This window comes from Erythranthe guttata, chromosome 8 (genome assembly GCF_056151865.1).
Source record: "Erythranthe guttata isolate IM_541 chromosome 8, IM_541, whole genome shotgun sequence".
In the NCBI taxonomy this organism is placed as follows: domain Eukaryota; kingdom Viridiplantae; phylum Streptophyta; class Magnoliopsida; order Lamiales; family Phrymaceae; genus Erythranthe; species Erythranthe guttata.
This window is the reverse complement of record NC_142540.1, coordinates 17,999,496-18,025,005: the sequence shown is the minus strand read 5'-3', so window position 1 is coordinate 18,025,005 and position 25,510 is coordinate 17,999,496. Positions and strand designations below refer to the sequence as shown.

General features: G+C 36.6%; 5 protein-coding genes across 9 annotated transcripts; 2 read left to right on the top strand and 3 right to left on the bottom strand.

Annotated features, from left to right (window-relative positions):
* Positions 1 to 158: 158 nt before the first annotated feature.
* Positions 159 to 4,595, bottom strand: LOC105962171 (myb family transcription factor PHL7). Of its 5 annotated transcripts, none has more exons than XM_012986463.2 (8): positions 4,443 to 4,595; positions 4,207 to 4,278; positions 2,491 to 2,649; positions 2,139 to 2,215; positions 2,000 to 2,042; positions 1,829 to 1,886; positions 1,518 to 1,587; positions 159 to 1,076 (listed from the first exon to the last, which is right to left on the bottom strand). In XM_012986463.2, the coding sequence occupies exons 3-8, from the start codon at positions 2,600 to 2,602 to the stop codon at positions 549 to 551; spliced, it is 888 nt and encodes a 295-aa protein (XP_012841917.2). In that variant the 5' UTR covers positions 2,603 to 2,649; positions 4,207 to 4,278; positions 4,443 to 4,595; the 3' UTR covers positions 159 to 548. The 5 variants fall into 5 exon arrangements, with proteins under 5 accessions (XP_012841917.2, XP_012841912.2, XP_012841914.2 ...); XM_012986458.2 differs by having other exon boundaries at positions 2,491 to 2,661; positions 4,443 to 4,530; XM_012986460.2 differs by lacking the exon at positions 4,443 to 4,595 and having other exon boundaries at positions 4,207 to 4,429.
* Positions 4,596 to 7,320: 2,725 nt separating this feature from the next.
* On the bottom strand, positions 7,321 to 9,610 carry LOC105962173 (protein PHR1-LIKE 2). Its single transcript, XM_088822158.1, has 6 exons — positions 9,273 to 9,610; positions 8,642 to 8,718; positions 8,512 to 8,566; positions 8,091 to 8,160; positions 7,930 to 7,999; positions 7,321 to 7,834 (listed from the first exon to the last, which is right to left on the bottom strand). Exons 1-6 carry the CDS (start codon positions 9,472 to 9,474, stop codon positions 7,505 to 7,507), a joined length of 804 nt encoding a protein of 267 aa, XP_088678284.1. The 5' UTR covers positions 9,475 to 9,610; the 3' UTR covers positions 7,321 to 7,504.
* Positions 9,611 to 10,565: 955 nt separating this feature from the next.
* On the top strand, positions 10,566 to 14,855 carry SRD2 (snRNA activating complex family protein). The gene is made up of 12 exons (XM_012986469.2): positions 10,566 to 10,747; positions 11,013 to 11,166; positions 11,255 to 11,310; positions 11,749 to 11,815; positions 11,899 to 11,953; positions 12,485 to 12,672; positions 12,745 to 12,833; positions 12,927 to 12,987; positions 13,358 to 13,453; positions 13,699 to 13,824; positions 13,947 to 14,207; positions 14,524 to 14,855. Exons 2-12 carry the CDS (start codon positions 11,020 to 11,022, stop codon positions 14,803 to 14,805), a joined length of 1,428 nt encoding a protein of 475 aa, XP_012841923.2. The 5' UTR covers positions 10,566 to 10,747; positions 11,013 to 11,019; the 3' UTR covers positions 14,806 to 14,855.
* A 107-nt stretch (positions 14,856 to 14,962) lies between these two features.
* LOC105962174 (putative E3 ubiquitin-protein ligase EDA40) lies at positions 14,963 to 16,859 on the bottom strand. Its single transcript, XM_012986467.2, has 3 exons — positions 16,547 to 16,859; positions 16,289 to 16,414; positions 14,963 to 16,193 (listed from the first exon to the last, which is right to left on the bottom strand). The coding sequence occupies exons 1-3, from the start codon at positions 16,679 to 16,681 to the stop codon at positions 14,979 to 14,981; spliced, it is 1,476 nt and encodes a 491-aa protein (XP_012841921.2). The 5' UTR covers positions 16,682 to 16,859; the 3' UTR covers positions 14,963 to 14,978.
* Positions 16,860 to 20,814: 3,955 nt separating this feature from the next.
* LOC148768689 (uncharacterized) lies at positions 20,815 to 24,035 on the top strand. The gene is made up of 2 exons (XM_088821322.1): positions 20,815 to 21,034; positions 21,328 to 24,035. The coding sequence occupies exons 1-2, from the start codon at positions 20,815 to 20,817 to the stop codon at positions 24,033 to 24,035; spliced, it is 2,928 nt and encodes a 975-aa protein (XP_088677448.1).
* Positions 24,036 to 25,510: the final 1,475 nt, after the last annotated feature.

The following is a 25,510-nucleotide window of genomic DNA, read 5'->3' as shown; positions in this document are numbered from 1 at the left end:
TAACCCGGGTTATAATCATAATGCCGTTACTACTTCTTTACAACTGTCGAGTACTTGAATCATCGCATTTAAGACTTTCGTACAAAACCCCATGTTAATTTGAGAACAAGAACATTTAACGGAAATGAACGGGAGTAAGAAAAAACAACCTTAACGACTGGGGAACAATACGAAACTAAAAGTAACGAAATTGTAAATAGAAATTGCTCATAAGAAGTACAGCATGGATAGGGTCAATGCACAAGGCATTAAATAGAAGAAATGCCGAAAGCCATTAGGTCTACTTGTATACCGACTCTCGCCTTTGGTGTAAGAAGAGTTTCCACTTTCGCCATGTGAAATGTCTGCATTTTAAGCACGCCCGTTTTACCGAAAGCTTCATGCACGTCCAGAAATAAAAGCTTTCCAGCACCTAACAATCTCATAATATCTCTCTAAGTACCAAATTATGTTTTGTTGACCTAATAAAGTTAGTGTATTTTCTTTTTGGAAGCTAGACATACATCGTTACTGTGACAAATGAGCAAGCCCCTATTATTGCTATGTAATTAGAGGTTGCTACTGGAGATTCTCTCTAACTGATTTTCGCTGCCAATAGATAACACCGACGAACCATCAAACTGCTCTCCAGTCAAGAAAATCGAATTTTGCTGCTGGTAAGGAGGGCTCAAACTTGACTCCAGTATCGAATGTGTCTGGACAATCTCTGATTTCGTAAACGCCACATCACCACTGCCACGTGGCCTTTTTGTGGGCCTCTCGTTTTCGATCTCGAGTGGTGGGCCCACCTGACAATCGGAATCGGGGGTTAGTGGCTCGTGGTGAGATGAGAAGGATTCGTCGACGGAAGCACGTTCTTTGACGGGAATTTCCAGAAAAGGTGGCTCGGATGTTGCTGCAGGGGTGGCTGGATCGGTTTTGTTGTCGGATTCAGGGCTAATTTCGTCTGTGGCTGGTGCAGGAACACCTGAGCCAGGTGCTTCTGAGAGACCTCCGGCGAGGCGTTGCTGTTCTTCGATTATCTTTTTTAAGTACTTTCCTTGGGCTTCTATCCGCAGCTGCAGCTGTCTTTGCACCTGTAAGATTCATTGGTAGTCTCATAAGCTTCCAAAGAATTTTGATTTTTGTACTCACATCAATTCGAATTGGTAAAAATAAAACGGAATTGCATCTTAAAGTTCACTAAACGAAAAAAAAAATTGTGGTTCCTTAGAATGGATTTCCCAGAGTTCACTTTGTTGTCCAACTTTACCCTAACATTAATAAAGTGATAAAGAGAAAATGAATAGCCACAAATGTGTAAATTTGCGTTTAATAACTTTCTTAATTAGTGTGCATCAACCAAAAACGACATTTAATATGAAACGGAGGGAGTAATTAAATTGGATTATCCTGTTAATACAATCTGTACGAGTGCATGTTTGAAAATGAAATAAATGAAAAAATAGTTCCCCTGCAATCACATCATCATATTGTAGAGCCTAGGGCTGCGAACAAAATAATAGAAAAAAATATACCTCCAATTGCTCATGCAATCGCTTCTGAACCTCCATTTGCAGCTTGAGTGCATCGGTTATCTGTAGAGAGCTATAAGCAGCGGGAAAAAAATAGTGTATTAAACTTTCATGTGGGATTCTGTGTACTACTATATTTGGGTATTAGGGTGATTAACTAATACGAGAGAGACTATAACAGAAAACCGATCACACAGACAATTCAGAACAGGGAATGATGATATTTCATAGATAGTTATTAATTTAAATAACAGTCATGCACATCCATAAATGATTCTGAGGGAGGATGATTTGGTAAAGGAGATTCCACTTACGATGAACCATCCAAACTGGAAAGTATGTCTCCAGATTCTTTCTTTTCAGCTTTTGTCCCTTTTAATTAAAGAAGAAATAAATGTTTAATTAATGACTGGGTAAGGAGGATATACATAAAAGAAATTCTCTAAATTTAGAATGACGATCATCTAATTGTACAGATAACTTACCATCTGAAGAAGAATCAGGAAGATACTTCGCGAGTCTGTATTTCTGTTGGCAAAAGTAAAAAGTTAGTGCAAGCTGCAGAGCTGAATAGACAAGCACATAGAGATAACAGCAGTTTGAAATGGATTTCACGGTACATACTTGTAAGTGGCTTTTTACATGGTAAATTGTTAGCCCTTGAACTCCCATAACTCTAAGCACACCTTTTGGAGTTGCCCCTGAAATATAGAAATAAGAGATCATAAACTTTTCTCGTTTGAATGATTCTATAAATGAAAACTGCCGTAACGATGTCTCCACTGAAAACATTAAAGAAAATTTTAATAATTCGACGAATTTTCAACGCTGGAAAATAAATATAACAAGTGGTTTATTCTTTTCCACCACCAACATGAAGGCAAGGAAACCAATCCTTATACATGATCAAAATGATGTTCACTAAAATTAACATGATCAAAATGAAGTTCTCCAAATAAAAGTGAAAAGAACTTACTGTCGGGCCCACCGAGTTGAGCTACAGCATCAACAAATCGCTCATGAAGTTCATGTGTCCAACGAAGCCGCTGCCTAGATGCTAAATTGGAATTATTACCTCCACTATCCATCAAGCTGGAACCAAGGGTTTGATGGCTGACTTTGAACAATGGGATTCCTGTGAAAACAGCTTTGGGTCGATACATAACTCATTAGTCTATATTGGCAGGAACGAAGTCGTGAAATCCACAAATGCATATCTAAGAGTGTCACTAACATATCAGTAGATAAAACACAGTAAGAACAGAATATTCGAAACTTCTATGGCAAGGGCATGAAGCATTTAACTTAAAATTTTAAAGCAACGTGGACGGTTAAAAGACGGAGATACATCTAAAAGTTATATTGTTTGGTCAAGATAAATCTTATCATAGTGCGAACACATTAACTTCTTCCTTTTTCTCGTACTTGAGTTCGGCACACGGTGGGGAAGAGTGACAAGGAAACCAAGTGCCCTTCAAATGATTGATGATGAGCTTGTTATATGGAAACAACTTGAAATAACTATGATAAAGTCTCGAAGCCAATTTGATTTCTACGTGAAAAACGCTTACATGAGCATGCATAAGCAAGATGATATAATTAAATTCAAGGATACAATTAAAAGGGACTTTGAATATGACCGCGCTCTAGATGAATGAATGTGAAGTATCGGTTCCAACAGGTTGAGTTAAGACAGTCGAGCACATTTAATGTAGTCTACAAGTTAATTATGATATTTCTATCAACGCAGACCCTTATACATACTTAACTGAAAATCCTTAGTTTCAAACTTTAGCATTGATTCATTAACTACTTTCCGAATGCTGTTTATATTTAATGCTTCCAACGGAACCAGCATTGAACAGCCCAAAAATTTTAAACATATAATCTTATTGGAGAAAATAATACAAAAAATGTTGGTGTTCACTGTTTAAAGTAAAGTAGTAATTTGAATATAATCGATTCAAATGTTTCCACTTAAAGACACTGATTAGGGTAGAACTGGTAATAAACACATGCACGTGAACTACATTTCTCTCGTAAACGAAATAGCTTACGTCATCATTAAGCTCGCTTTTCAGATCCTATCCAAATGAATCACTAATATCAATCAAAAACCTTTCTTGGTTAGCACATACCTAATTAAGTTACACACCACACAAATAGACAAATTCAAACATATCCTTTATGTGAGATTGCAGTAAGTACGTCGCACTATCTTGTAACCTTCCTTCACCCATTAAACTTGAAAAGACAGTCGCAAAACCGAGTTTCCGAAAAACGAAGAGAAAAAACTCGTGTGAATTTGCTCTCATCTTTCCAAACTAGAAGGTATAATAAGTCTAATATGATGTTCCCAAACTCTTCAGGAAAAATCTTAAACTCAAAATTATTAACAGAAAAAATAGACAATGATTATGTTAATTAACTAACCCAAACTCTTCCCTTACAATAAAATAGTACAAATTAATTAACACACCACATAAACTGAAAAGGAAAAATCATGTAAGCATAACCGCAATTTTTTCACTTTTTTTTTCTAGCAGAAAACAACGACAGCATTTCTCAAAACAAAGAAACAAAAGAGTTGACCAGAAAAAAAAAACACCAAAAAAAAAACAGCATGTAATTCCACGAAAGCGGGATGAACTTCCGATTTTGCAGTAATTAGCGAAAGAGAAACAATTCTTACACAGATCTGTGGAATTCGACGGCGGCCGATCCTTCAACAACACCGGTACGGCGCAACCACAGTAAAATCCAACTGCAAAATTCAAATTCCGACGAATTTTAAAAAAAAAAACAAAAAAAATCCTCGGAACGATGAGAATTTAGGTGATGAAAATTGAAAATGATTGCTTGTAGTGATTTCAATTATCGGGCAATGGTGATGAATACTGAAAACAAGCGGTATTGAGCTAAAGATACCTCTGTATGTATTCTGAATAATTCGGAAAGTAGGGGTATTCTCGTCAATAAATTGTATTTTTATGGTTCTTTATTTAAACTTTACTCTCTCTCTCTCTATATATATATCTATACGGTATAATATAATATGCAGTAATCAGGTGGGGAAGGTGTGTTCTTTTTTCTTTTTTTTTTTGGAAGCTTATTAAATATTACGAAAAATCCCTCGTTTGGGTAATTACATCCACATCCCTCAACTATGAATTTTTTACACGTCTAACCTTATGGTGTCAAATGCAAAATAATCTTCTACATTTAGTGGAATGTTCTCTAGTTTGTATTTGTTTTGTGCAAAAATACAGTTTATGATGCACCACAATCTGATATTTATAAGCCAAGAGACACATCTTATGATCATCTTGTTTTCAAATTGTGGAGTTCGAATGGAGTAAAATGAGTATAAATTGAAGAATATTCCACATGATCTAGAAGACTCCACTAAATTTGACATCGTAAAGGTGAACGTATAAAAAGATCAATAGTTGAGCGTTGTTGTAATTACCAAAATGTAAAGAGTATTTTCATAATTTGACTTTACATAAAGAATGGGCGTAATTTACCATAAATATCATTTCCATTTCAAATTATATATAGTTTGTTCCATATTGTCCATCGTTCTAGAATTCCAACGATGCATAATTTTCAAATTTTATATTTATTAGTCCAACTCTCTCAAATATTAACTCTATGCTATAAATTTTCCTAAAAAACACTCATATTTAATGATTCTTTTTAGGGTAAATTACAAACACCCCCTGAGGTATGATCAAATTACAAAAACACCCCTCTTATTTGGATAATTACAACCACCCCCTCAACTTCTCAAATTTAGTGGAATCTTCGAGATTATATGGAATATTATCACTTGTATAACCGTTTTATCCCATTCAAACTCTACATTATGAAGCAAGATGATCATAATATGCGATTTTTAGCTTGTATATATCAGTTTGTGGTGCAACAGAAACTGTATTTTTATACAAAACGAGTTCAAACTAGAGCACATTCCACGGAATCTAGATGATTATATTGAATTTGACACAATAAGGGTGGAGGTGTAAGAAAAAATCATAGTTGAGGGGGGTAGATGTAATTATCCAAACAAGAGGGGGATTTTTGTAATTTGACCATACCTCAGGGGGGTGTTTGTAATTTACCCTTCTTTTTAATATGTATTTAAAAGAATTAGGCGATATTTGTTTTGAAAGGGGATATTTAGGTAATGGGGAAATATGCAATAACCCCCTCAAATGGAAAATATTTTGAACTAAACCCAATTAACTATTGAAGACTTTTGCCTACACCCAAGTTTCATTCTTAATTAGTGAGACCCCCCTAACTAGACATAATAAGACTAAAGTGTCCTTATGTGATTAGGTTTTTAACGTGATATAATTTATTTACTCTTTCACTCCCCCCCTCTCTCTCTCTCTCTCTCTCACGTTCTCAATCTCTCCTCTTCTCTTTTTCTTCGTCTTTTTTTTTTTTCGTTTTTTTCGTTTTTTTGGCAGATCTATATATACGCATTTATTTTTGGGCGAGATCCAGGTGTCTAGTCGTCGTCTTTGTAGCGCTCTATAGTTGGTGTTGAAGAAAAGTTACGTGGAAAAGATCAGAGATTGTATGGAATTGTTTTTTTTTTTTTTTTTTTTTTTTTTTCTTTATTTAGTCTATGGATTATAATGTTTGGTTCGCAATTTACGAGCGTTTGTTTTGTTCAGAGCAAAATGTATGGAGTTTGTGTCGTCCGAGTTGTATCTAATTTCAGTTTATCTCGATTTACAAAGTAGTCACATAATAGTCATATTCTCACTCTTCTGTTAATAATTATGACCATTGTTGATTCACTCGATTAATGATTTATGAATTTCTTGTTTGTTTCCCACTCTCTCTTTCATTCACCGTCGTTGTGTCGCCTCCCCCTCCTTCTCTTTTGTTATTTTCGATTTTTTTTTCTCCAGATCTTGAGCATAAGCATTAACGTGACTATAGTCTGGTTCGAATATGACTATCGATGATTCACTCGATTAGTGGGAATCTTCGTTGTTTTATATGATTTGGTAAACATGACTATGCCATATAATCGGAATTTTAAAGTTCAAAGTATAAAAAACAACAATATAAAGAAAGAATATGACTACAATTAATATAGTCACATATAGTCATATTCAACTATAGTCATATTCGGGAAAATAATATAAAATATAAAATAAAAAAATAAAGTCCGATTTTTTAATTTTTTTTTTGATTTGGTAGCATTTTTTTAGGAATTTGGAAGTAGATTTTAGGAATTAAATTGTTATTATGGAAAGAGAGAAAAAAAGAATAATTGAGATAAATTACACTAATTAATCATAATTAGAGGAATTTAGGTGCCTCATTAATAGGAATTTTGTTAATAGTGCAGATTTAGTTGCCTTATTAATAGGAATTTTATAAATAGTAGATATTTATTAAAAAAAACGTGCGGATTTTTAGTTGAATTATTAATAGGAATTTTGTTAATACTAGATAATTATTAAAAAAATGGGTAGTATAAGGGTAAAATTGGAAATACATATTCTAGGGGGTTTTCACAAAGGAAGAATTATGGTATGGACATATCACTATTTTTTATCAATAGGAGGGGTGTATTGCTAATGACAGGTAATTTATATAAATTATTCATGAATTTTAGATTATTTTTATGTTACAACCATCACAATAATCTCTCTCTCTCTCTCTCTCTCTCACACACACACACACACACACACAAATTGAAAGTCAAGGTCGAAAAATAGTCAGCCCAGACAAATCACAAGCAAATTTAACAGAACATCAGCAATTAAACAAACGAAAATGGTAGGTAAAAGAAGGTCCATTCTTGATCTGAAAACATCAGCAGCTCCAAATTTACAACTTCTTTCAAGTTAGTTAAACTACATTAATCCCCAGTTCTTAGATTCATAGGATATATCTATAAACCTTGCTTCAAACCACACTAAGAAAAAAACCAGCGATTAATCGGACTAATCATTACACTTTTATACACCACACCCTGCAATTCCATGGGAATTGCTAACCTGCACCAGATGCAAATCCGGTGTATACGCATCAGATTCGCCCCACACAAACGAGGCATTCGTCGAACCTGTATTTATCACTCTTCTCTTTGAAGAACCTTCCGGAAGAAATCCAACGCAACTCTCGTGGGAAGTAAGACAACTTTCGGTTCCTTTTCCTTCGCAACCATCTCCATCGTTGCTCGTATCTGCAGCTCCAAGAATTTGATTCGCAAACATTTCGCATGCTCTTTCAAGCATAGCCATATACCTGCTCTCAGCATTTTGACGAATCTGCACATGTTTTTCAGCCTGTGTAATAACAAATTTTGCAGAACCGCCTTAGTGAGAAGATCGTATATAACTTTTGATTTTTCAAAAAAAATAAAAAATTGAACGGAACTTACTTCGACTTGCAAATGTAGTTTGCTTTGAACTTCCATTTGTGCTCTCAGTGCCTCCTTCACTTCATAACCCCTTATAGATGTCGTTAAATTCTTATATCAGTCCCTAAAGTTTTATCTGAGGCAGTTAATCGAAGCACAATTTAAACAGTATAAAATCTTACATATTCATGTCAGATGATAACAAGTTCTGAGGAGAATTACTGGCACGGGGGCTGTCCAAATGGTACGAACCTGAAAGTCTTCCCATTAGATTAATAATAAAATACAAGAATCGGGTTCAATATTCGGATATCGAAATGGAAAACATCATATTAGAAGTTTTCTAAACCTAATTTCTCATGATATGAAGTTAAAATTGATGAGTTTTTCCTATTATGAAAATTTCATTCTAAATATCCTTATTTGTATGATTTTAGGCTTGCACGAGACATCCCAAAAACTCTTCATTCATTCCTTTCTAGAAGGTATTATTCGGGAGCTGATAAAATATACGGAGATGAATATGTTCAAGCCTGAAATATATTTAGGCATTACCCTCCAAATTCAAATTATTTTTCACACAACCGAGAAAAAAGGACCTACCATCTTTCGAAGCCTCACCGAATTCTTTCCCAGATTGTTTGCCTAGTCTATATTTCTGCAAGACGGTGAAATAACACGAGCAAGTTCAGTGAAGCAAAAACACGTTTATAGCACAAAGTAGACAACAAACCTGGAGATGACTCTTCAAATGAAATAGAGTCAATCCTTTAACACTCATCGTACGTAATATAGCCTTTGGAGTAGCTTCTGCAAATCGATAATCAAGTTAAATTCGATCCACAAGTTGAAAAATTCACAAATCTCTTACAATTTGCTAGATTGGTAGTGCGATTTTGGACAAATGTTTTTAAATTCACTAATTTGAAAGACACTGGCTCGAACAAGCGAATACAACTTAATTGGATTAAGTAATAGAGAGAGATTTTCGACGTTTTTCTGCCTCGGACAAAATTCTCTCACCAAACCAAACGATTCACGAGTTATATGATATTTTCAGCATCGAATTTCACAAGACGATGAATCCGACAATAAATCACAGCCTCAATCTCGTAAGTCATGCACCAAAATTAAGTAAAAACATAAGAGAACAAAATCTTCACATCCCAAAATTCATTAGGTACTTCCTACTGTTAATCAGTATTTCAGACTCTGGACAATTCCACAAACACACTAATAATAACAATAATAATAAAAAATAAAAAAAATAGCGATTCAAGTAATTAAGAAAACACTAAATTTCAATAGGTTAATAAAATCATGGAGTAGCAATTAATAAAAAAGGGGGGAAGAAGAATGCTAACTGCCGGGGCCACCGAGCTGGGTAACGGCGTCGATAAAGCGCTCGTGGAGGTCAGTGGTCCACCGGAGGCGGGGTTTCGGGTCGGATGTAAGGACCAAACACGGGTCGCCGCCGGCGCGTTGACCGTATCCACCATTGCCTGGAATCTGTATGCTTTCTGTGGTATAAATATCTTCACGCGGTTGAATCAACCTCGGAAACATTGGGGGGTGGGGTATCGAGGAGGGGGGTGGGGGTGGGGGTGGGGTGGGGTGGGGTGGGGTGGGGAAGAAGGCTTTCAGACTGTATAAGTGAAAGATCTCAAGCTTCCTTTTCTCCTTTTTCAGCTGCTCAATTTTAAATTGTACAATTAGTATATTTAATTAATTTGTACTTGTAATTAAAAATTTTAAACTGTACTAATTTTACCGAATCATGCATATAACTAAAAATATTTATCTCTCTAACCTATTTTTTTCTCCTCTCCATCCTTTTTCTTTTTCTCTAATTTTTCACAAAATCACACACTAAAAACGTCCCTAGCATTCCAAGTTCGATTTTGACAAAAAAAAGTTGGAATTTGAGGAAAAAAATCGAATTGATATGAATTTGAATAATTAAACATGCTTAATGAAATCGAGTTAATATTAATTAAAACTGAACACATTTTTTATGACTGAATTTTGAGTGACTTGGATAAAATCATCTTAGAGAGAAGTTAGAGAAATTATTGAGTAGAGAGATAATTATTTTTTTAATTTATGTGTGGGATTTAGTAAAGTTTAGTGTGAGATTTAACACGCCCCTTTAACATATTGTAACTAGTAATCATGGTAAGAAATTATTATTTAAGTTAAATTATTAATTTATTGATGTAGAATATGTATTATTATTAAAAAATTATAATTATGCTCGTAATTTTTCTTGTAATAAATATTTGTAACTGAGCTGGATTGAGGTAAACCTGGTACGGTTCTTTATAGGTTTCTATATATAGAAGACTAATTTGAATTATACTGTAGAATCTTGATAAATTAAAACTCGATAAATTAATAATATCACGTAAATAATAGTTTATTCTGGTCTCGACTCCATAATAAAATACTAAATTATTAGCTCAATAATTTATTATTTCACTAAATTAATAGAATTTTGTAATATTAATTTATAAAGATTTAACCGTTAAAAGAAAATAGAAGAATAATTGATAATTTGCCCCCATTTCTCTAATTGTAAATATTAATTCCTAACCCCCTTAATTTGAAGCCCAGCTCTGCAAAGCCATTTATTTCAATGAGCCCAATTGAAACTCCTAAAACTACGTCGTTTTGCTCTGCCCCAAAGGTACGAATACGATCTTCGGAACACCGGCTGCCCTTCCTCCCGAAGCTTCGGTGTTGCTTCTTTTTTCTCTATTTTAATTTGTGATTACTTACAGTATTGATCAACAATTTGCCATTCGGAGCGCCTTTTTCGCAGCGGAGCTTGCTTATTTAGGTTATAATTTATTGCTGTTTGAATATGTACTTGCAATTTTATTTCTTTTATTATTTTTATGATGAGTAGTATGAAGATGATTCATTATGCTTTTTTTTTTTTTTTTTTCTCTCATGTTATCGATACTAATCATTCTGCATTGGGTGCCAAATTTTTCAAGCTATTAGTGCTTTGTGAGAGTAGGATTTGATGTTATCTATAAGTAGGAACTGGGATGAATGCTGTAAGTTTTTGAAAAAAAAAATGTTTTTTTCTGCTTCATCAGTTTATATATGTCTACGATGCTGCCGGGTCACGAAGACGGTGGAGAGGAACTCAACGTTTCGATTCCGCTTGGTGGTCCAATTTACGTCCCCGACAGTGTAGGTCCACTCACTAGAGTCCCGGACTTCGAAACTTCTGTTTTTCAAGAACTTCAGGTAACTCAGCTTGATGTTTTTACATGTTAGATGCTATCAAAAAATTTACGTGGTTTTTTATAATTTGGAACTATTTCCCTTCATGCAGAGTTTGAAAGAAGAGCTGTATGGAGACTCTACGGAAATTTGTGATGAAGAAATATCGTGAGCATTCGTTTATCTCCACACCCTTTTGTCTTCATGAGAATATCGAAACTAAAGGGTTTAAATTCGGTTGATTATGCTACTTTTATGTTTGTTAACTGTAGCACTTCAATGAAATATCTCGTTATCACTAACTTTGTGTGATGGTTGGAGAAGCCGAGTGAATACACCATGATAGATCCCATCACGACGAATGTGTGTGCTTGTTTTTTCGTTTTGGACATGTCCCATGTATGCTGGACATTCTGTTGGCTTTTTTCAGGGTTCTTTATAAATCAATCACTTGCATTTATTTTTTCTTTTTATTTATATAAGAGATTCCAAATCCCGTCTTCTTTGTTTTCTTTCTTCTAGGCAATTTGGTTTACTATTTATTACTGTGTATTATTAATTACTGCATTCCATCTTATATACCTTCTGCATTTGTGAATTTAATAGGGTTGATGAACTCAAAATAATCGGGGAGGATGAGTTAGTTAGTAAAGCATTCGAAGAAGCTTTCAAGGTAACTGCTCTTAGTTCATTTGAAATGCCTAGTGTTAACTTTTCCTTAGAATAACTGAAACATTTTTTTATGGTGGCGAACAGGATGATGAGTTGGCTATAGATGCTTCACAAGTCAAAAACGAGCACTTGAACCCAGGTTAGGTAACCCAAAGTTGTAATGCACATTCTCTTTTGGATAGTTGTTATTTAGTTCACTTCCTTTTATTGTATTCCTTTACGATCCAAGTAATATCTTTTCGAAAATTAACTGGAGAATGATGTTTTGCTTCAATTTTCCTCAATTGTCTACGTTTCGATCAGGGCTATTAGTTTCGAATATATAGAAATATAAACATAGAGCAAATTATTCTGGTGTGGTGTTTGGGATTTCTAACGGCATCACGTAACCTGCTAAGGTGCTCGGGAGCATTTAACTAAGTACATTTGAGTTTTTTTTTTGTGGGTGTACTTCATGGCAGGCATATCATATGATTTTTGTGCCAGTGGATGTTATTTTTGGTGAAGAGGAGTCGTTTCTGGTGGTTTTCAAATATTAAAATTTTAATTGTTTTGAACCGAACTACTTTATTATTTAATTAGTGGATGATGGTCTTGTCACTTTCTCTTTGATACATTGTGGAGTTTCAGATGCACCTGGTCTCTTATATGATTTTTTTCAGGATATCAGATGATAACGATGCATCTGTCCCTCACCATGGTTGTCCGCAAAATTCAGAAGCGGATACGATGGCAATAGTTTCAAGTGAATCCTCAACTGCCTTGCCTCTTAAAGTCCGTGGCCAGAAATCGAACAAAAATCCTCCGGGGAAGGGGCAAAAGAGGAAGCATGGCAGTAAAAATATCGACTCTTTTAATGTGCGAATGCATGACTTAGACATTAGTCTTTTTCTTTCTGTAATAATGTCTGACATGTTCCTTTTTCCCCAGGAAAGCTATATAGCAAAGGTGGAAGAACTAGCTAAAATTAAACTAAAACAAGAAGAAGATAAAGCAACCGTGAGATTGCATTCGTTTGAGTAAGCATCTGAATTTTGTGCACTAGTTTTCATCTACATATTATGTTACTGTACATTCACATCTTGCCTTCTCTTTCTTTTATATTCTACTAGTTCCAGGTTCACAAAAGCTGACAAGATAAAATCTCTGAAATCTGCCAGTGTTTCAACAAAGGTTTGTCGTCGTCCTCTTCTCGATTTCCCCCTCTGCTCTTATTTGACTCTATCCATATGGGGACAACTTTAGAAACCAGTTCGTGAAGTTGCTTGCTAATCAGACTTGTGTAATGATCTTGACTGTTTGTTTATAGATTTCATGTTACAATTCAGTGTACTGTTCAGCTTATTTCTATACTTACAGGATTTAATGATAAAATATGAGAAGGAGGTCAGGCTCTAGACACATGCTGTAACCTTTCAGGATTGACAAAAGTAATTAAGGAAATTGTTGTTTGTTTAGAGAAATCGTGTGATCTTGATATTGAAATGTCTAATCGTGTGATCTTGATATTGAATTGTGGCTTGCTTTTGAAATGCATTGGCAGGTGAGAGCCGCAAGTACGTCCGGTAATTTGCCATTGCATTTTCCCGAAACTGTCCTATGTTGTGAAGTTTACCATAACAGGAAAACGTGGTTGAAGGTATTTTCTTAACGACAAGGAACATTTTTCCGTTTATGGTCCTAATCAGTTCTTTCCTGCTCAAACTTTTCTGCTCAGTGTTCTTCCGTTCTCTTCGCTTTTCTTGTCAAATATATTTTTTCTTCTGTAAATATTCACAAAATATATGTTCGATTGTAGATCAGATAGATACGGCATACAACACTTGTTCTGTTTGATAACTTATCCACTATTTTATTGACACCATTTCTCAAAAACATTTGTAGACTCAAGAATTCCTGGTTCTAGGACGACAATTCTTGACTGAAGTACGAGACAAAATATATTGCTTGACCGACGAGATAATGAAGAAGGCGGGGCAGCATGATCCTTCTGGATACTTCTTGATAGAAGTAAGTTTTCTGATTCACTAAGAAATCTATTCTGTTTGATCGGAAAAAAAAAGAAAAAAAAAAAGAAATCTATTTTGTCTTCTCTTCTACATGTAAAGCTGCTTCTGACTCTTATAGAACAGGATGTTTTTTGCAATGACATGAGGGAGGCCTCTGCAACAGACTACAGTAAGCCCATACTCGATTGGCTAAAAGACTCGAAGAACGAAGCACTTGAAAAGTGGGAGATCATTGTTTCTGGTGAATTGCAACAGAAGCAAAAGGCACTTTTGGGGGGTGAAACTAAACAAAGCTTACCCAGTTTGAAATCTCTTCACATGCAGACTACAAGATTTTGTGATGTCAGATTCCGACTCGGTGCTGGATATCTTTACTGTCACCAGGTATATAAACCTTTTGTTTATTCTTCTATTTTTCGTTTTTGGGCTCTCAATACAGTAAGGTCTCGTTTTATAAGCCATATATTACCAATCAAGGCCAGTTTTTCATTCGATAGCATGGTTGATGCCCATGATTTATTGTTAACCCATCGAACAATTTGCTTGATATTAGATCGAGCAAAAAAGGCTCGATAAGAGAGTCTCTTAGGATGCTTTTTATCTTGGTTTGTAGTTCTTGCCGTAGTTTTCGCTCTCTATTTTCCCCTCACGAGTTGCGAGTATATGATGCACACAAGTTTAATCATTGTTGTTTTATTAGGGGGACTGCAAACATATAATCGTAATACGTGATATGCGGCTGATTCATCCAGAGGACATACGAAGCCGAGACGCTTACCCGTTAATCTCCTACCAAGCAAAGTTCCTCCATAAGAAATGTTCTGTTTGCAAAATCTATAAGGCAGAGAAGATGACGGTGGACGACAAGTGGGCCCCGTCGAATCCATGTTATTTCTGCGACGTCTGTTATTATATGCTGCACTACGCAGACGGTTCTCTTCTCTACAATGATTTCGATGTCTACGATTATCACCATGATTAGCACAGACGAAGATTTGCGAAACTTGAAAATTTTAACGGTCATTTACAATACATGCATTTGCTATATATAGATATATATATATATATATATATATATATATATATATATATATATATATATATATATATATATATATATATATATATATATATATATATATATATATATATAGCCTACAGCCTATAGCCATGCAAATGCTTAGCCCATCTTCTAGCCAAGAAGGGATCATGGTACTCCAAATTTCCAGCATTGCTAATTCTTGTCTCCATTGGGACAACAATATCTTCATTGTCATCTTTTTCCTCCATCCTCAGAACTACTTCACCTGTTGTAATACACTCACCATCTCCACTATCTCTATAGCTATACTTTACGTACACGCATCCCCGTTGACCGATACATAACGGGATTTTCCTCTCCTCGCCGCCTCTCAGTTCTCCGATCCTCACAATCATTGTTCCTTCTCCGATCATAAGCTGAACATCTTCCACTCCTCCGCCCAGTGCCCTCGAAAGAAACTCCTCGAATTCGTGCACGACGAATCCCAACCCTAGATGGAACCGTTGGATTGTGACTGGAGCTTCCGAGTCGAACCAACGGTGAGATCTCGACGGAGAGTCCGTTAGATGTAGGATGGACGACCGTGGGTTTGTGTGGGCCCGTTCCTCGAGTATCTTCACTCCCTTTTTTAGACCTTCGATTGGATCGGCTTGCCCAATGTAGATGACGCGGTCGATCAGTTGCAGCGCGGTTCTTTTACCGTACGAAGTCATCCGCCTAAGGGGGAAGACTCGCACGGCCGATGTCGAAGAGTAGGTCACGATGGCTAAGCGGTCAACGGGCTTGAGCGAGAAGACCACTATAGCCATTGCTTGCTTCATGAGCCTCAAGTGGGGCCCGTTCGAGCTCGCGATTAGGACCAAGTCTATCGCGGGCCCGTGCGTTAATCTCACATGAAGACAAGCTTGGTTATTCGGCGATCCTTCTTCCATTGTTGAATATGAAGAAGAAGCTTGATGATGTGGCCAAGAGTTGAAGTTCGGGTACGCGAGGGAGAGAGCGAGGCGGGGGCCGTCACTAGTGGTGGCGTCGGGCTCGATCGGGTCGTCGGAGTGGAGAAAGGAGCGGCGGTGGACACGGAGATTGGCGATGGAGTCGTCGAGGATTCGCAGAGTGGGGTCCGCCATCTTGTTGTGGAGGGAGCACCGCGCGTGAGGGTTGAGGGGCAGTTTTGTCCAATGAGCACGGCAAATGGGGCAGGTGACGCTGCCGTGTCGAACATTGGAAGAGATGCAAGCGAAATGGAACGAGTGGGAGCATTGGGCGGTGAACACGGCTTGGCCGCCGGAGTTGTAGTTTAGTGGATCGAGGCATATTGTGCACAAGTTCTGCAAAAGATTCATTCATTCAAGAATTGCACATTGAACTTTGATTTTATTGCATCTACTAATAAATGGCAGAAAGATTGGATAGAGAGAGATACCTTGTTAGAAGAAGTGGTGGTGGTTGAGCTGCATTGCCCAGCAATTTCCGGCGAGATCTTTTTGGAATAAATGTTTCTCTTTTGATTTTCAGACGGAGAAGAATAATTGGCTGAATTATTAGATGCCTTATTACCAAAACAATAAATAAAAAAAAAATCAATTTTACTAAATAGATCGAAATGAGAGAGAGAGAGAGTCAGAGAGAGAGAGAGAGAGAGAGAGAGAGAGAGAGAGAGAGAGAGAGAGAGAGGAGTTACAGGGGTGGGAGCGGAGTTATCGAGAACTGGGGATTGTTGTTGTTGAGTCTCGCAGAGAGAGCCACATGTCTGTAGAAAGAAATTCCTAGCGGCTTTCTTGAGTTTGGACGACGCGCCGCCACCTCCTCCGCCCATCGCCACCGCCCGTCTATCTATAACTGTTTTGTGTGTGTGTGTGTGTGTCAGAAACAAAACCGGCAAATGTAACTGGTGCCTGCCCGAACCCGCTTATCACTCAGATGGACTGCAGCTGAAGGGGAGACAAAAATGCTTATTTACAGTATCATCTGAAAATTATTCTCTCTCTCTCTCTCTCTCTCTCTCTCTCTCTCTCTCTCTCTCTCTCTCTCTCACACACACACACAACACACACACTTTCTCTCTCTCACACACACACAAACGCACACACTTCTCTCTCATGGTTTCTTTCCTCTAACCATTTTTCGTGGGTCTACTACAACTGCTAAGAGACAACAATATTTATACGCAGCCCCATTTATTTAAGGGGAAAAAAATTATTACAACACACACTCACACTTTAATCACATCCCATAAATACACAATCCAATTATATATATATATATATATATATATATATATATATATATATATATATATATATATATATATATATATATAGGGATAATTACAGTTTTGGTCCCCCAAGTTTGCACGTTTTTCACTTTTGGTCCCCCATTTACCGCAGTCAACAAAATACACACTAATGTTGTCACATTTTAACACATTTAGTCCCTCCATTTGTTTGACCGTTAAGTAGTGACGGTCAACGGTTGAATTTAGGGTTTTTCTTTGAGAAAATTGCAATAAGAGCCCTGTATTCTTTCAAAATATTCTAAAAATCTCTAACATTTTATCCAACCATAATTTAACCCATATTTCATCAATTAACCAATTTTAACCGATGACCCCGATTTTTCAAAATTGGGTAATCCGACGTTGACTTTCTTTTTAACTCGGTTGACTCTTTTGTCGAATTATTTTTTTTCCCGCTATTGACCGATGTTGAATGTCGGCTTAACAACGTTGACATTTTTTTTCTTGATTTTTATTTTATTTTTATTTAAATTGTTCAGTAATGGAAAAATATAATTAAAAAAAATCAAAGTTGATAATCGACGAGGAAATAATATCATAAAAAAAGTCAAAATAAAGAAAAAATGAAAAAGTCAACGCATCTCAATGACGGAAAATTTTTAAAACAAAAAAAAGATAAAAATTAACGACCGGTGTTAGCCCAAAAAACCGTTGTAATAGAGTGGTTATCTCATTCCAAATTACTCCGCACATGCCTAATTCATCTTCTTCATATTTTCTTGGGAATAAATTTGAGATGCACTGGCGGTTCCACGAAGCATAAACTGAGGGGAAGAATTTATGGATTTTAGATTTTTTTAAATTGTATTTAGGCCCTACAATTTTAGATAAAAACTTTCTTAGAAGTTTGTAATTTTAATATTACGATACTAGATATTAATATAGTATTATTATTGTGTTATACAGTAATTGTGTTGATCGGAAAAAAAAAGTCAAAGGAAAAAGTCCGTAAAAAATCAAGAAAAATAAAAAAAGTCAACATTGTTAACCGAGAATACAATGTCGGTGAACGGCGTCAAAATCAATATTAAATAAAAAACTCAATGCCGAAAAAAAATTACAAAAAAAAAAAAAAAAAAATCAACGGCGGTCAAGGGTCAGCGGTAAGGTGGTAAAAATCGGGGTCGTTTGTCAAAATTGATTAAATGATGAAATTGGGGTTAAATTAGGGTTGGATAAAATTTTAGGGGGTTTAGAATTTTTTAAGAGAATGTAGGGGTCTGAGTGCAATTTTTATCTATGAAAAATCTTAAATTCAGCCCTAATTCAACAATTGACCGTTACTACTTAACGGTCAAACAGACGGAGGGACTAAATGTGTTAAAATTTGACAACATTAGTGTGTATTTTGTTGACGGCGGTAAATGGGGGACCAAAAGTGAAAAACGTGCAAACTTGGGGGACCAAAACTGTAATTATCCTTATATATATACTATCATGACACGTTGTCTATCAAATAATATTTAAATTGCTCTCTTTCAATCAAATTAGAATCCAATGAGATATTATCATTTTTCTATTAGTACATTATGAAATCTGCAGATGTAAACAGTACTAGGCTAATTAATGTGTGAGAACAAAATCTACCGACCGTTGTTAAGATGATTCGAATTTGGATCAAGTAATATCGCTTCACCTGCTCCAACCGTTAAAGTCATTTTTAATTTGTTCCATTTTTCATGACAAAAAAAAAGAAATTTTGAATTTGTGAGATAAAGGGGAAAAAAAAAAAAAAGATAAATGGACCCTTTAATTTAAGTGAGATTTAAATTTGAAAAATTGGCAGTGAACTTTTGCCAATTTCTAGTTATCAATAAATCCAAATGATTGGTTCATGCATGGTCCAATTTCCGACTTTAAAAAGTCATGTGCAGCTTCTTGACCACAAAAGCACAAATTGAAAATATAAATAAATAATAATTAATTAAATAAAAAAGAATTAGTGGGGTATATAGTATACATATACTATACATATATTTTGAAATATTTTTATTTGAAATTAGACTTCTCCATAACTTTATTTTAGTACTCAATGATGTATGATATTTTTATCTTGTTTTCGTGATGTGAGTTACCCTGACTCATTGTTATTTTAATGAAATTTTACTAATAGAAATAAAATAAAAACGGTCACGCTCGCAAAGAACATGCAATAATTCTTGATTTCTTGTTGAGTTCATGAATTTGAGTAATTAAATAGTTATAAAGGACTAATGGGAAAGATAACCCTACCAAACAAACCTTAAGAAACTTCTCTAACTTTTCAATTATGTCGAAACCAATTGAACTCTTTAATCCAGCTTTATTCTTGACAGAATTTAAAACTTTATTTATTTATTTTATTTATTTAATGGTAGGGGAATAATTCCTTTTACTTTATCTCTATCTTTGCAGTACTCCCATTTCAATTATGGCCTCAAAAGAATAAAAAGATTAAAAGACATTAGTTGCTAGCTAGCATAGAAAATAAGAGTACTACTTACAAAGAATATGTTTTTAAGATTGATTTATATATATTAAAAGAAAAAAAATGTTAAATTTGACCAAGTCAAATCATGTTCAAAAAACCATTAAATAGTAATTCAAATAATCATAGTAATAATCTATAGAGTTAATATGTGCGACAAACGATAATTTGTTATCATATGTAACACTTACCCTTTCATTTGATGGTAAACCTATTTGATCATTAACGGTGTTAGACATAAACTAACAGCTACTCGTTCGATATCTTTTAAAGTTATGTTTGGATTATAACCGAGACCCAATACATACCGGGATTTATCGAGCTTGTAAGTTCGATTCGAAAAGATTATCAATCCAGGTGGCAGTGTCCCAGTTTCCACAACAAGCTATCCTCATTATGTACATAAAAAATCATAGCTTTGCGTCAAAATTTAGGTATAAGAGAAAATATTGAAATTTTGAATATTAATTTATCGACACTTACTATGGGGGAAAACATGGCCAAAACGACACTTAATTTTAAATGAAGGGAGTTCATCGATAAGGGGTTTTAGACGAAGGGAGTACATAATTAAGGGATTTTTTTAGCAATTCAATATAACACAGGGTACTAAATGCAATAAACTCCATAAATCTTAAACAAAACTTACCAGATTCTGCCATCTTTTTAATTACAGAAATGCCCCTGCAAAATTGCAATATTCAAAGGAATGAAGGAAATAACAGAGTCACATACACAACTAGGGTTCAAAAATCGGACACAGAATCGAAATCAACACTTCGCAGGAAATTCTAATGGCGGATTCGTCGGGCACGAAATCCATACGCCGCTCGGCTGGTGCGCTTCATCAAATGCGTGGAGAATCCGGCAATCTTGTTGTGGAGGCGCTTCGGCGGGAGATTGTTGTGCGACCTCTTCCATGATCTTCTCGCCGGTGGGATTTCTTCACGGTCTTTTGTTCGGCCACGACCCGTGTCCTTGGTGGTGGTTTTCGGTCGTCGGCCGCGGTGGAGGGGTGGCGGAATAGATGTAAATCGGAAACGAGTGTTGGGCCGTTGGCTAGGGTTTGGGGGGTGGGAGACGACAGTTAGTTTTACGTGTTTAAATTAACGGCGTGGGAAAACCTCCGACACGCCACGCCAATTCACCGCCGCCGTCGTTGCCTCCGCCTCAGAATAATTATGTCATGTACCCGGATAAGCTGATTTGGGGATCGAAGAAGAAGAGGGGCAATCGCCAAATTAGGGCTTTCAAACGGATGATAGCAAACGACGGCGTTTTGGAGAATCAGGGAATTTCAGACGGGCCGTGTCAAGTCAAGCCCAATTCCACCTCAACTGCAGTAATGGGCTCGGATCTCAGGCCCAACACGAAGTGGACTAATGAAGACTTCAGCAAATGTACTGGCAACAAATTGGAATTTAATACCTGCAAATAGAATAAGGACAGATGTTAGCTTTTCATTTGTAAAAGGGGAATATCCTTTTAGGTCAGATTTGGAAGGTTTCTATAAATAGATGGAATATCATTAATGAAGGCAGCTAGCCAATTTTTATATCAATTTTCTCATCTCTTTCTTCTTCTTTACTCTATCTAGTCTTTTTCTTCTTCCCCAATTAATCCCCATTCTACTGTTACATTTAAATATAATACTCTAAATATATTAATATTATATCAAAACATTACACTTGGTATCCAGAGCAAGGCTCTTTTTCCTGGAGAAACATTACAACATGGCTGAGGCTACTAGATCTAAAGAAATACTGGAAAACACACAAAAATTTGGTGGATCAGAAGATCCAAGAGGAGGTGGATAGGAGACAGGCAGTGGAGGTTTTGTTCCAAGACCAGCTCAACATGGTTTCACAATCTATAGCTGAGGGGCAAACACAAATGCAAAAGGCAGTGAAACTGTTGCAGCTACAAATGACCAAAATTGCTGAGAGGATGGAGTTTTACCACAGGGACAAACCACTTATGGGAGGAGGACCCTCATCATCAACTTCTGGTAATTCTACAATCCCTATGGCTACCCCTGAACATTACACTAGACCAGTTACTGAATTAAGGGGATTCAAACAGCAGCATGATAGGGATGAACAGTTTGCTGTGGGATTCAATCCTAGCCCTAGGGTTGAATTTCCAAGGTTTGATGGATCTAATCCCAGGTCATGGCTACTGAGATGTGATAGCTATTTTCAACTTATTCCAAATATACCTAACAAACAGAGGGTTGCTATAGCTTCCATTCACCTTGAGGGTAAGGCTGCATCATGGTTTAGCCATTTGAATCAGAGGGATGTGTGTTGGGAGGATTTTGTAGGATTGGTGACCAACAGATTTGATGAATTACAAGAGGGAAATGTATTGGATGATATACATTCCCTAAAGGTAACAGACACTGTTGAGGAATATATTGAGAAATTTGAAGAAATGAGGTGTTATCTACTGTTATTTAACACTAGAACCTATGATGAGAAGTATTTTGTGCACTGTTTTATGAAAGGGTTACCTGAGGAAGTTAGAAGCTTCTTTTCCCTTTTTGATATCAAGGGACTGCATCATGTAATAGAGATGGCCAGAAAACAAGCACACACCATTAAGTCAATCACCAAGAAAAATAAACCACCCTATAAATCAATACCTACCCCATTCCCACACCAGAAAAAAGTTTGGAACAACCCAAACCCACCACCCAACCAACCTAATAGACCACCAACGTATACACCACCTGCTCTGCTTCCACAGAGGAAAAACCTTACCATAGCTGAAATGAGAGCCAGAAGGGAAAAAGGGCTCTGTTACAACTGTGATGATACCTATACACCTAACCACAAATGCAAGCATAGCCATATTTATATGCTGATGACAGAGGAGGAAGAGAATGAACACTACCAAGCTATTTCAGATGGGGAACAGACTGAGGGAGATGTACCAGTGGGAGAGGTACAAGTTTCCCTTAATGCTCTACTGGGCAATACTGGAGTGAACACCATAAAGGTTTATGGTAACTTGGGAGATGTTCAGCTCAACATATTGATAGATACTGGTAGTACCAACAGCTTCATTTCTGGGGGATTAGCTGCAGAGCTTAATTGCAGAGTGGAGAGGGCTTCAAATATGACCATTACAGTAGCAAATGGGAATAAACTTCTCAGCACCAGAGTGGTGAGAGAGTTTACTTGGCAGATGCAGGGCCACACCTTCAACTTCCCACTCAGAATAATAGATATGGAGGGTTATCATATTATTCTAGGGTGTGACTGGCTCTTGAAGAGCAGTCCTCTGGTATTTGATTATGAAAAAAGGTGCATTGAAGTGAAGTGTGGAACTCAAAGGGTAATGATCACTGATATCAAGGAAGAAGTGGATTGGAAGTTGATTTCTAGTGAGTCATTTTATAAGATGCTGCAACACACAAAAGGGGGTGATGAGAGTCAAATATATTCTATGGAAGACAATGGCCCACAGAAGGTAGTACCAACTGTAGTCACACAAATGTTGTTGGGATATCAAGATATATTTGAAGAACCTAAGGGCTTACCACCAATCAGAGGGGTGGAACACCACATCATCCTAAAAAATGATGCCATCCCTAAACAACTCTACCCTTATAGGTATTCACATGCCTACAAGAATGAGATTGAACAGATTGTGAAGGAACTCTTGGAGAATGGAGTTATTAGACATAGCCAGAGCCCATTTGCCTCACATGTGCTCTTGGTTAGAAAAAAGGACTCTAGCTGGAGAATGTGTGTAGATTACAGATACCTCAACACCATGACTGTGAAACATGACTACCCTATTCCAGTCATAGATGAGTTACTAGATGAGTTGCATGGTGCTAGGTGGTTTACAAAGATGGATCTGAGATCAGGGTACTTTCAGATCAGAATGAGGGATGAAGATGTGTATAAAACAGCTTTTAAGACACATCATGGTCATTTTGAGTTTTTGGTTATGCCTTTTGGGCTTTGTAATGCACCAGCAACATTCCAATCTCTTATGAATCAGGTATTTTCATCTTATTTGAGGAAGTTTATATTGGTGTTTTTTGATGACATTCTGATTTATAGCAAGAGTTTGGAAGATCACCTACATCATTTGGAAATTACTTTAGCAATCATGAGGCAGCATGCCTTATATGCTAAACAATCCAAGTGTTGCTTTGCTCAACCCTCAATTGAGTATTTGGGTCACATTATTAGTGAGCAAGGAGTAGCAACTGATCCTGAGAAGATCAAAGGTATGCTGGACTGGCCAAAACCTACAACAGTTAAAGGACTCAGGGGGTTTCTAGGGCTTACTGGTTACTACAGGAAGTTTGTTCAAGGTTATGGAGCCATCAGCAAACCTTTAACAGAAATGTTGAAGAAAGGGGGTTTTCACTGGACCAAGGAGGCATAGAGTGCTTTTATACAACTTAAGGAGGCCATGGTTACTTCACCAGTGCTAGCCCTACCTGATTTTTCCAAGCCTTTTCTGGTGGAAACAGATGCTAGTTCTACATGTCTGGGAGCAGTACTAATGCAAGGCTCCAGACCTATAGCTTTCATCAGTAAAGCACTTAGCTTGAAGAATCAGGCCTTATCTATTTATGAGAGGGAGTTCATGGCAGTTCTATTGGCTATTCAGAAATGGAAACACTATTTACAGGGCCATCGTTTCACTATTAGGACTGATCAACAAAGCATCAAATACATTATGGATCAGAAGTTCACTTCTGCCCTTCAACAGAGATGGATCTCTAAACTGATTGGGTTGGACTACACAATTGAGTATAAAAAGGGGACAGAAAATATAGTGGCTGATGCTCTATCAAGAAAGGGATGTTCAGATGGGTAATGTTATGCTATGACTACAGTTCAACCTAAGTGGATGTTAGAGGTTCTTGCCAGTTATGAGCAAGACCAGGCTTTCAAGAAAATATTGGCTGCCAAGGTCTTGGACCCCTCTGCTTTTCCTGATTACTCAGTGGTGCAGGGTATTTTGAGGTATAAGGGGAGGATTTGTATTGGTTCAGATCAGTTATTGAGGGAAAAATTATTACAGAGCCTTCATGACACAGCTATTGGTGGTCATTCAGGCATTCATGGCACCTACCACAGAGCCAAATCACTATTCTACTGGCCTAAGTTGAAAACAGATGTTTTGACTTTTGTTCAAGGTTGTGATGTGTGTAAAAGAGCCAAACATGAGACCAACCCTTACCCAGGTCTGTTGGAACCATTGGAAATTCCTACAGAGGCTTGGTCCCATGTCTTTATGGACTTTATTGAGGGATTACCTAAATCTGAAGGGAAGAATGTCATACTAGTGGTAGTAGATAGACTTACCAAGTATGCCCATTTCTTACCACTATCTCATCCCTATTCTGCCCCCAGTGTTGCTAAGCTATTCCTAGACCACATTGTCAAACTACATGATCAGCCAGTCAACATTGTTACAGATAGAGATAGAGTTTTTACCAGTCAGTTTTGGACTGAATTATTTAAGCTACTGGGTACTAAACTTTCTATGTCTACTGCTTACCACCCTCAGAGTGATGGCCAGACTGAGCGTGTTAACCAGTGTTTGGAGGGATACTTAAGGTGTTTTATCAGTCATCACCCTCACCAATGGATGAAATGGCTCACCCTTGCTGAATTTTGGTATAATACCAACCATCATACTAGCTTGAAAATGTCCCCATTTCAAGCATTGTATGGCTACAAACCACCCTATTTCTCTATGGGTTCGTATTTGGATACTACCAACACTACTGTGGGTGATCTTATTCGTGATAGGGCTCATGCTTTAGACCTCATCCGTGCTAATTTGCTTTTAGCACAGACACGTATGAAACATTATGCAGATACACGAAGGGTTGAAAGGCAATTTGA

Excerpts from the sequence above, each read along its gene's own strand:
- LOC105962171 (XM_012986459.2), bottom strand. The coding sequence starts at position 2,677 with ATGTATCGACCCAAAGCTGTTTTCACAGGAATCCCATTGTTCAAAGTC. Across the intron at positions 2,216-2,490 it reads TCAACTCGGTGGGCCCGACA|GGGCAACTCCAAAAGGTGTG; the intron begins GTAAGTTCTTTT and ends TCTATATTTCAG. Across the intron at positions 1,588-1,828 it reads TCCAGTTTGGATGGTTCATC|CTCTCTACAGATAACCGATG; the intron begins GTAAGTGGAATC and ends CGCTGCTTATAG.
- LOC105962173 (XM_088822158.1), bottom strand. The coding sequence starts at position 9,474 with ATGTTTCCGAGGTTGATTCAACCGCGTGAAGATATTTATACCACAGAA. Across the intron at positions 8,719-9,272 it reads CCAGCTCGGTGGCCCCGGCA|AAGCTACTCCAAAGGCTATA; the intron begins GTTAGCATTCTT and ends ATCGATTTGCAG. Across the intron at positions 8,161-8,511 it reads CGGTGAGGCTTCGAAAGATG|GTTCGTACCATTTGGACAGC; the intron begins GTAGGTCCTTTT and ends GAAGACTTTCAG.
- SRD2 (XM_012986469.2), top strand. The coding sequence starts at position 11,020 with ATGTCTACGATGCTGCCGGGTCACGAAGACGGTGGAGAGGAACTCAAC. Across the intron at positions 13,825-13,946 it reads CTGGATACTTCTTGATAGAA|GATGTTTTTTGCAATGACAT; the intron begins GTAAGTTTTCTG and ends CTTATAGAACAG. Across the intron at positions 14,208-14,523 it reads GATATCTTTACTGTCACCAG|GGGGACTGCAAACATATAAT; the intron begins GTATATAAACCT and ends TTGTTTTATTAG.
- LOC105962174 (XM_012986467.2), bottom strand. The coding sequence starts at position 16,681 with ATGGGCGGAGGAGGTGGCGGCGCGTCGTCCAAACTCAAGAAAGCCGCT. Across the intron at positions 16,415-16,546 it reads ATAACTCCGCTCCCACCCCT|GCATCTAATAATTCAGCCAA; the intron begins GTAACTCCTCTC and ends TTTGGTAATAAG. Across the intron at positions 16,194-16,288 it reads CCACCACTTCTTCTAACAAG|AACTTGTGCACAATATGCCT; the intron begins GTATCTCTCTCT and ends AATCTTTTGCAG.
- LOC148768689 (XM_088821322.1), top strand. The coding sequence starts at position 20,815 with ATGTACCCGGATAAGCTGATTTGGGGATCGAAGAAGAAGAGGGGCAAT. Across the intron at positions 21,035-21,327 it reads AGACTTCAGCAAATGTACTG|AGCAAGGCTCTTTTTCCTGG; the intron begins GCAACAAATTGG and ends CTTGGTATCCAG.